Below are 10,302 nucleotides of genomic sequence, written 5' to 3'. Positions count from 1 at the left end.
AAATGCTATTGAAGTTAGAATCGTGTTTAACACTGTCGTATGTAACTTTAGAGACGGTCCCTTAATTTCCGCATATCCGCGAATATCGAACGTCCAACGTCAAGACCAACTTTATTCCAGTATGAAACAGAAAGGCGGAGTTTCAGTGTCTACTTGAACTTTCTAACTGACAGGCTGTTTAACCAAGTTCAGTGCAGCATTTAATGAGTTTAGCTCGCTCTCGGGCGGCAGAGCTTCCACTGCGCCCCCTGCTGTGTGCGGCTGGAGCTGCAGCCGCAGGAGTTTATTATTGTTATTATTATTATTATAAGAAGCGTGGCACTTGGGAGAGAACAGCGGAGACCGACACAACTCTCACCGAGGGTACAGGATTTCTCTCTCTCTCTCTCTCTCTCTCTCTCTCTCTCTCTCTACGTTTTTATATAAACCATAACTCACTTTAGTAGAGTTTTTCAGTCCTTCATGATCAGAGTGCATTTAACCAAAGTTTGATTTTCTGTGTAAAAAAAAAATAAAAAAATAAAAAAAATTAAAAAAGAGCTCCAGCAGGATCAGAGCTAGAAACTTGTGATGGTGTGAAATGAAAAGTGTAGCAGAAGTAATGAGTGTGTGTAATAGAGACTGTGCTGACTGCAGGGTGATGTGATGTTTTTGTACTGGTTTGTATTTAGGCCCAGTACAGACCCAGCTCCCTGCAGTAGATGATTCTTTGCTGGATCCAGGCTTGATCTCTGAGGTGGATGGAGTCAGTGTCATACAGACTGACAGCGCTGTTCTTCAGGTACTCAGAAAACTTTACAAGACAGATAAAACAAACTTTGGCCAGACAGTTTTACATGTTTCAAGTTTTGAACATTTATTAATTTAAACCTCTTCTGCACCATGGCTGTGTTTTAGGACTATGAGGCAGGGTGTCAGGCTCACACAGCCCTGAACTCTCAGTACACCGAGATTAAGGAAACTTTAACACACATTGAGGGGTTAATAAAGGTAAGTCATGACCTCTCACTAAGTCATGACTGTTGCAGTAAACTGTGTGTTAGTTGTGGGCCAGAAAAATAAATGCAGTACGTCTCAGTATTTTAAACATGGATATTTAGAAGATTGTTTTAATGCTGCGTTTGATCTTCACTCTACCGTTAGGGCCAATTATACATCACCCCCACATTGCTATATCTTCACTCCACCTGATGTGTAAAATTGGACCTGAATGAAAAATGTATAGCATTTGTGTTTAATTACAGCATAGCATCTGTTTAAGTGTAGAATGTTTCATTTTTAACCTTCTATTAGTTTTCTTTTTGTGTAACCACTACTGCTATTGTGAACTCTATGTGTGTGTGTGTGTGTGTGTGTGTGTGTGTGTTCATTGCTGTTTAATCACATAGTGGTAACGTTCACTGTGTCTGAATGTGTGTGTAGTAAATAAAGCCAACAAACTTTGGTTTTTGAACTTCCAGGTGAATCTGGCTAAAGCTGAGGAGAAATACAAGCGGGCGATGGAGTCCAAAGCTCAGCTGGAAAATGAGAAGATGGACTTGATGTCTGAGGTCAACACACTGCGTGGCTCAATGAAGCAGTTGGAGGAACAGTTTGCTCAGGCACGCAGGAGGAATGATGAGATAACGAGGGTAAGTGAGAAAATATTTAAATTAACCAATTCCTTTAGAAATAATATGAGGACTCATGATGTTCATGCTGCATGATGAGTTACACCATAGGTGATATGTACTTGAATAAAATAACAATTGTATTTGTCATTAAAGATGTTTTTTATTGAATAGAATTGGTGGATTGTAGACGTGAACATTAAACACAAAGCCTGAACTTCTTTTGCTCCATGGTTGTGTTTTAGGAGCTTGCCATACAGCAGGGCATTCTCAGATTTGAGAAGTCCAAGGCTGAAGAGCAGGTGAAAGATTTAAAGCAGAAAATCAGTTCACTGGAGGTAAGCTCTCATTAAATCTGTTATTGTTATTTGTCCCCAAAACATTTCAGGCTGTTCTAACAAATGATGAGTCGTGTCTTCAAAAGGCTCTGAATGTGTATGTAGAAGTGAATAAAGCCAATAAGCTTTGCTTGTTGAACACTCCAGGTCTCTCTGGCTGAAGCTGAGACGAAATACGCGGCGTCATTGGAGTCCATTACTCAACTGGAGAACGGGAACTATGACCTGGTAGTTGACACGAACACACTGCAAGAAACAGTGGATGATTTGGAGGAACAGCTCTCTCAGACTGAGACAAGGTATAATGAGGCAACGACGGTAAGTGAGAAAATCCTTGCATTAAACTGTTTCTTTGTGCTGCATGATGAGTTACACCACATGCTATATGTACTTGAACAAATTTAAGTTGCATTTCTAGTATAAAATGGTAATTTTTTATTAAATATGTTCATTAAGTGGTGCGTTGTAGATGTTAACATTAAGCATATAAGTTTGGACCTCTTTTGCCTCATGGCTTTGTTTTAGGAGATGGAAAGAAAAACTCGGGAGTTGAGGGCTTTACGTTCCAGGTGGGAATTGTTGAATGAAACTGTGCTAAAGGTAAGCTTTACTTTTTATGAAAACAATAAGAAAAAATCTAGTCTGAGTGCTACTTAATGATGAACAATCCCTCCAATCTTTAACACCATATTTGAGCCACTGTTTTTGGAAGACAGACGCTCATGAATTCACACATCATTGTTCACCCAGACAAAGTGGGATGTGAGGGAAATGAACTCACTATTCATTTCATTAGAAAAAGTAAATCCAATGTTGAATAAAAGCGAACCACACTTAACTGACGGAGCTGATGGTGTTGCATTGGATGTGCATCAAATCTGGTCACTGCATAGACTTTTCTAAAGTATACACAGATCCAGATGCCCTCTTCAAAGGACCAGTCTCGATTCCAAGTCCTCGGTTTCTACTTGACCAAAATACTTTGAAGTTAAATTAAAGTGAAGCAACCCTTTTATCACCGAAGATTTAACCACTTCTGCTCCGTTGTATTTTAGGATTATGAGACAGAGCGTGTAGCTCACTGCGCCCTGAAGCTGCAGTACAATGAGCTGACGGAGCAGCACAACCAGCTACTAACCGTAAGTTTTTCTTCTCACTAAGTCATGACTGCTGTAGTACACTGTGTGTCAGTTGTAGGTCAGAAAAGTAAATGTAGTACTTCTGGCCATTTCAGAGAGGGACATTTAGAAGTGAATATTCAAGCTTCAAACCAGGACTGCTATTGTGAACTGTGTGTGAAGACACTTCATGTTCATGCTGCATGATGACTTGCACTACAGACTGACCAGCCCTAATAATAAACTAGGGGGTGCACATAATAAAATAAGTGTTTTTTATAATCATAGAGAAAAAAATACTGTCTCCCATTTTACTGTAGCAGGTTAATCATAATGCTAAGACTTGTTAGAAGTGTTTCAATGTGTGTGGAGAACTCAATAAAGCCAACAAGCTTTGGTTGTTGAACTTCCAGGTCACTTTGGCTGAAGCTGTGGCAAAGTACGAGCAGGCGATGGAGTCCAACACTCAGCTGGAGAGTGAGAAGTCAGACTTGATGTACCATGTGCACAAAATGGAAGGTGCAGTGCAGAAGCTGGAGAAACTTCTGGATGAGGTAGAGATATCGTGTGATATGATAAAGCAAGTAAGTGAGAAAATCCTTGCATTAAGCCGTTTCTTTAAAAATAATGTTTGTGCTGCATGACGAGTTACTGATGAGTTATTATTATTGGCCAGTACTGTTATCAATGTCGTATGATGAGAAACCGAAAGACCTGATAAATCTCATTGTGATAGACAAGTTTGAATAATAACAGAACCCCCACTACAACATTTCTGGAAATTTCTCATTGTCTAATGGTGAGGAACATACTGGTTTAAGAAGCTAACACAGAAGTTTGCCCCACCCCATTAAAGTCACAGTAAGTCTGACAGAGCTACGGTAGATCTGTGATCTTACCTCATCAGTGAGCCTATAGAAATGACTATTACTAAATGACTATTATGCCTACGGAAATGATGCTTTAAATGTCAAAGAGGAGGCGTTTGGAGCTGTTTATTGCTCACTAAAAGATAAGAACGTGAATGCCAATTCTTCAAAGTGCACTTTATGTAATAGTAAGGATACAAGAAGCTGTATTTCATGCACTATTTTTTCGTGCTGCACCACTTTTTGCCCTGTTATAATGAAAACCAAATGACACAGCACAAAGTCTGTTGCACCCCAGTTAGCTTGGGGAGATTAAGTATTTGAGACGCAGGCGTAAGGACTGATTTATAATTTTGCATGCACATCTTTGTGATCATATGTTTTGGATATTCAGTACTGGAATACTTTATTTTTGGTCCTGTATTTTATTGTCTTTGGGATTGTATGAGTCATTAAAAGTCCCAGAGTTTACAGTAAGTTGATGAGAGTGTAAGGGGGCAGTGGTGGTTTAGCGGTTAAGGCTCTGGGTTACTGATCAGAAAGTTGGGGGTTCAAGCCCCAGCACTGCCAAGCTGCCACTATTGGGCCCTTGAGCAAGGCCCTTAACCCTCTCTGCTCCAGGGGTGCTGTATCATGGCTGACCCTGTGCTCTGATCCCAGGCTTCCTGACAGGCTGGGGTATGCGAAGAAAACAATTTCACTGTGTTCTATTGTGTATGTGACCAATAAAGAATCATTATCATTATGAACCCTAGTAACAATATGGCATGATAAAGTATACTGCATAATAAAGTATATTCGTCATAAAATACTGTGCTTTTTTTATTAAATATTGTGTCTCAGTTTGGTGGATTGTTACACGGTTACACATCATTTGATTAGTTCACATTTTCAACAAGTAAACGTAACATTATGTAAACATTTGTATTTTCTCCATGGCTGTGTTTTAGGATCGTGAGCAAGAAGGAGAGGCTTACAACATACTGAAGTCACAGTACGAAGAGGCATTAAAACAGCGTGATGAATTACTAATGGTAAGCTTCTCCTCTTATTAAGCTATAAATGTTATAATACTGCTATTTAAAGTTTGGAGGAAGAGCTCTCTGAGACACGCAGAAAGTGTGAAGAGATAACAATGGTTAGTGTAAAAATCCTTAATTTAGGAATATAGAAATAGAAATGTGAGGACTTGTAAGGTTTGAGCTGCATGATGGGTTACGCCACAGGCTGTATGTACAGTACATGAACAAATGTATTGTTAGTTTTAGTTCTGGATTTCTTCAGAGGCTGATTGTAGATGTTAAAATTAACCACTGAAGTTTAAACCTCTTCTGCTTCGTGGCTGTGTTTTAGGAGAGAGAGAGAGAAAGAGAGAGAGCAGGAGGCTCACACTGTCCTGAACACAAAGTACAACAAGATGACCGAAACTGTAATGCAGTGTGATGAGTTACTAAATGTAAGTTTTTCCTCTCACTGAGTCATGACTGCTAAAGCACATTGTGTTTAAGTTGTGTCAAAAGTATATACAGTAACTCTACAGTAACCCATTTCACACATGGATATTTAAAATCAAATATTAATACATTACTGCATCTTACTACATTAAATCTGTATTTTATTTTCATAGAAATCCGAGGAGCCTGTAGATTTATGAACCCCAGATAACTGCCAGGGGTGGTGTTTAACACCTGGACACACAAATTCAATGCATTGTTATACTGTTTATTGCAATGCAACGTAATGTAATTATTTAATGTGCAGTTAATATAATGTAAATGTCACTATGGTTTCTGGAACGTACTTGTCAAGTTCCTGTTAGCGTTCACCTGCTCTTTACTGGTGGCCTGGTGATATTGTGGCCCTGGGAGCTTGGCTCTAGGTGCCAGTATTTCTGGGGTGGACAGTGGAACTTCAGGGGCCACTGGAGCATTGACTCATATCTAGCAGGAACACTTGGTCCATCTGTTACTCTGTTGGCTATGCAATTCTGAAGCCTAGCTCTCCTTTCTAGGACCTCTAGCCCCTGACATATCAGCCAAGAATCTCACCATGGAGCTCCTGTTATGGCTGCTTCAAATTTGGCAGTGGTGTCTGTGTGCTGTTAGATGCCGAACTCTTAGCATAAGCTGCCAGAGACAGTTATGACAAGTGTGCGGCTCTGCTGTTGATTTGTTTTTTTTGTAAAAAAAATTTCATAGCCCAGCAACCGACATGCTGCCTTTGACCGCAGGCTATCAGGAGGGGTTTGTGCTGGAGTCTAAGCCACTGTTAGGCAATGAAGGAAGTACGTTCTGGCCTATTAGCATTGTTGGTTCAGGTTCTGTGAAGGAAAATGGAGTGGCGCACCACTCCAAACTGTTAGCACTGGTATAGCCGAATGGGTGGATCAATGGATGTTATTGGGAAGGAGGGGAAGGGAGCGAAGCACAGACTCCGGCCCTGTAGCCCCGATAGCTCAGAGTACGAGATGGAGCAAGTCAGTTGAAAAATAGCAAACAACAACTTCGCTATCTCAGACACAGTGAAGTGAAGCTAACAATCTATGCTAGGAGTAGCAATTCTAGGTAGCAGTTCTCAGGGAAAGCTCAGACAGAAAAAGTTATTAATATCCAGTGTTAGAACAGTGTTCTCAGCACGTAGTGATGTTTACATTGGGTACTTACAGTAAGTACTACATCACTGATGTCATCTGACTGTGATTAAGGTCTCGGCATATGCACACAAGAGAATATCCAGGTGTTAATCACTGCTCCTGGTGGTTAAGAGAGGTGAAACTGAATGACCATGATGAAGGGTGGACATAATAAACACAATTTTTTTTATAAAATCTGTATTCGATCACATCAATAATCATCAGTCATCTGTGATCATATTTATTATATTAATTTTAGTCATCTTGATTTTTAGTTTACAGACATTTTATAATCAAATCTGTTTAATCAAATTATTCATACTTTTTTAAGAAATGTATTAAAATGAAGACCTCAATAATTAGCACAAAAGTAAAAGGGAAGTTCAGAGTGGCAGTGAAAGAAAAATGGCAGCAGATACGGGACACCTTTATGGTTTCTAAACACATGTAGGACTTGGAGTGTATATTATCACAATAACAGATGAAAAAAAATAGTTTAAATAAATAAATGTATGCACTGTTCAATTTCTGGCCTTGTCACTGCCAATTTGCTGAGTAAACCTGGGTGGGAAAGGGTTTTGTGTGGTCAAATTCAGTTCAATTCACAACACATAGTAATGTCATCACAAATGCCAGTTGTTCATTGTATCATACACACACACACACACACACACACACACACAAACACACACAAACTTGTTTCCACTGCCACTGATAAAAACCACCCATAACAGGAACTGTGCTGATCTGCAGGCTTTATAGATCATGGTGCAATCTTTTATCCTGTTCATTCTTACTGTTCCAATGTAGTACAGTACTACATTGACTCACATATACATGGACTCTTTCTTTCAGGTGTTCCTCTAGTGGAACTGATGTAAAAAAAAAAAAAAAAAAAACAACAAATAGTTATCTGCAAAAACCTTGTGATTTTTTTTTTTTTTTTTTTCGTACTGGAAGAGTTGCGGTCATTTTTAGGACAATGTCTCCACTAACACCAGCATCAGATTTCTATTTGTTTGGATTTTCTGCCCCTTGACAAATGTCAAAATCATAAAGGAAGCCATATTGCCCAGCACATCTCCATATTCTAAACCCTCATTTGTGAGGTTGAACACTGTACTTTATCATCTAAAAATACACACAAAAATATTTACATATACTCATGGATGTATTCTCTAAATTGGTGAAAATAAAATATAATTAGGGTTACACGGTATAACAGTACAACGGTAGTATCACGATACTAAAGCTTCAAAATACCACCGATGCCGCTGTATATTTTAATCGGTAATATCATCAAATCGGTAGTACCGTATGTAATGTTGTATGTGCAGTAGGTAATACTATTGTTGGTAAAACAACACATCTCACTGCTTTTGCAGGATACAAATAATAGTGACACTTATTTAACCTAAATTCTTTACCTTAATATTTAAAGAGTTCCTGTTAGCTACAAAGTGACCTAACATTTTGCTATCCGCTGTGTGTACATACTAAAATCAGCCATGTTTGCTAGTATGCTAGACAACGTTATGCTAACCGCTGTGTCTGAGTGCTAAATTCAGGGTTAGTAAAAGGTGATAGTGTAACTGGTTCATAAAACTAATTATATGTATTACTTATTTTATTCTGCTGCTGTGTGCCTCTGTTATTAACTTCCCAAAACCTTGGTGTTTAACTCAAAAATGCATTCGAAAATTCTGTGTGGGTTATATTACACTATTTTTGATGGGAACTACAATGCAAGGTGTTGAACTCAGGTGGGACACTTATCAGTGATGCACACTGTGTTTTTATCTGGTGCAGGAAGTTGCGTCAGCCTCAGACCACTGCTAGATACTGACGAGGCGGTTTAAGCTTTTTTCCTCTTCGCTCACTCCCACCAATTTGAGGTGTCCATCAGTTCTAAGTTCACAAATTAGTAAATTAAGTTGTTCTGAGTGTTTTATATATAGGAGGGATGGGAAATGAAGCGTCATAAAGCACTGAACTAAGGCTTTCCCCTGACTGTCCCGGGAAAAGATTTAAAGCTTCGAGAGAGTCGCAAACAGCACCGTCTGGTGGTTAGTTAAAATTAAAGCAACAAAAAGCTTGTGGAAGAAGCTCCGTTGGATGAAGCAGCCACCATACACTCCATAGATAGTTCCAGTGTTATGTGTACAAATAAAAGCCTAACACGTGTTTGTGTGTGTGTGCGTGTGTGTGTGTGTGTGTGTGTGTGTGTGTGTGTGTGTGTGTGTTGAATTTCTCCCTCTGATAAATTACCCATTAAAGTGTGGCAATAAATGGCAGAATGAACTAATATAATTGAATATGATGTAATGGAAGAATAATGTACACATATATGACTAACAGAGTTGCATATGGCAAGTATTTTACCTGAAATTATTTGTATTATATGTATTATATGTATCATATTTCTTGTATCACTGGGTATTTAAAAATTTTATTGAACAAGTTTGAATGAAACCACCTCATCGCAGATTATTTTCCTGGAACAGCATGCCTCATCCTGTTTTATTCCTCACATGATGTATTATCAATAACATATTATTATGGGTAGATGAGAATTCTTGCTCATAAACAGATTGTTTAGATGGAAATGAAATTGGTAGATTAATATGTTTGAGATAAGAGCTCTTATATGAAAGCCCTAATGAGTCGCCTCAATCAGTCTTTAGATGTGCCTTTGAGATGTAGGAGAACACTGGAGAACCAGGAGGAAACCCACACTGACACGTGTCATTTTACCCTTGTGTAATTTTAACATTGTTAACATACTGAAATTAATCTCCTGAAAGGCAGAAGAAAGAAATCTGGTAGTAATGCTAACACAAGACTTTATCGAATACTAGACAGTGCAGGGTTACAACCCCATAGATCAGAAATATTATCATTAAAATCGAAGGATGAGACAGAGAACGAGACAAGATGATAAACAGGATATCTATCCAGAATAAACACGGCTCAGAACTGAGATTTACTAACAAACTGGAAGGTTCACAATTACTGAATAGTTATTGTGCATTTTATGAGAACAAACAGGAACTGAGTGGAGTAAGCAAAGAAGTGATTCAAAATGTGTGTAAGGGCGCCCTCTGACAGTCTGGAGGGGAAATGTCCAGGTTAGATGTTACAGTGTTCATAAACATGTCTCTTTCATTTTTATTTGTTAACACACAGGTCTAAAATAATTTCACTTCCATCACCAGAATTACAAAATAGAGCAATATTCTTAATGCAGCTGATTTCAGAGGGGAAAAAAAAAAAAATCCTCTTCAATTACTATACAGTGTTCATTACAGTGCCAAAAATATTTTTGTGTCTCTTTACCACAGCAATTTAGCAGTGTTGCAATTTATTCTATAACATCATGCTTTTATCCATTTATAGTTATATATAATGTTGATGAATGTTTGCAAACAAGTTAGTTCCTGTTTTCACTTATGTTATAGCAGCTATAAACAGTCGTTCCCTCACCTGCCTCTCTTTATACAGCTTGCCATGTTGCTGAGAATCCATGAAGTGTAAACTCCTTTGTCATGAAGATGTCAGAGAACTTAAAGTTACAGTTTTACCTCTGACTGTTACAAAGCGCTGACACTGGAGACTCCTTCCATAAATGTTTAATAAACGTCTCCTTAAATTAAGAATACGTCACCACATCAGAGATTAAACACGTTTTTTAATCTGTTTATGTGGAACGTCCAAAGTCCCTGTGAATGAGCTGTT

At 38.5% G+C, this 10,302-nt stretch overlaps 1 protein-coding gene across 2 annotated transcripts; it reads left to right on the top strand.

Moving 5' to 3' along the window:
• The first annotated feature begins 104 nt into the window (after positions 1-104).
• On the top strand, positions 105-9,100 carry LOC128601736 (leucine-rich repeat flightless-interacting protein 2-like). 2 transcript variants are annotated; one of them, XM_053615068.1, is made up of 12 exons: positions 105-363; positions 672-781; positions 898-990; positions 1,461-1,631; positions 1,856-1,948; positions 2,096-2,266; positions 2,474-2,548; positions 3,004-3,087; positions 3,480-3,650; positions 4,886-4,969; positions 5,289-5,391; positions 8,377-9,100. In XM_053615068.1, the coding sequence occupies exons 1-11, from the start codon at positions 204-206 to the stop codon at positions 5,376-5,378; spliced, it is 1,302 nt and encodes a 433-aa protein (XP_053471043.1). In that variant the 5' UTR covers positions 105-203; the 3' UTR covers positions 5,379-5,391; positions 8,377-9,100. The 2 variants fall into 2 exon arrangements, with proteins under 2 accessions (XP_053471043.1, XP_053471042.1); XM_053615067.1 differs by lacking the exon at positions 8,377-9,100 and adding an exon at positions 5,563-7,310.
• The last annotated feature ends 1,202 nt before the right edge of the window (positions 9,101-10,302 follow it).

The sequence above is a fragment of the Ictalurus furcatus genome, chromosome 26 (genome assembly GCF_023375685.1).
Source record: "Ictalurus furcatus strain D&B chromosome 26, Billie_1.0, whole genome shotgun sequence".
Taxonomy (NCBI): domain Eukaryota; kingdom Metazoa; phylum Chordata; class Actinopteri; order Siluriformes; family Ictaluridae; genus Ictalurus; species Ictalurus furcatus.
The sequence above is the reverse complement of the archived record's forward strand: the minus strand, read 5'-3'. Positions and strand labels throughout refer to the sequence as shown.

Excerpts from the sequence above, each read along its gene's own strand:
- LOC128601736 (XM_053615068.1), top strand. The coding sequence starts at position 204 with ATGAGTTTAGCTCGCTCTCGGGCGGCAGAGCTTCCACTGCGCCCCCTG. Across the intron at positions 1,632-1,855 it reads GGAATGATGAGATAACGAGG|GAGCTTGCCATACAGCAGGG; the intron begins GTAAGTGAGAAA and ends GTTGTGTTTTAG. Across the intron at positions 1,949-2,095 it reads AGAAAATCAGTTCACTGGAG|GTCTCTCTGGCTGAAGCTGA; the intron begins GTAAGCTCTCAT and ends TGAACACTCCAG.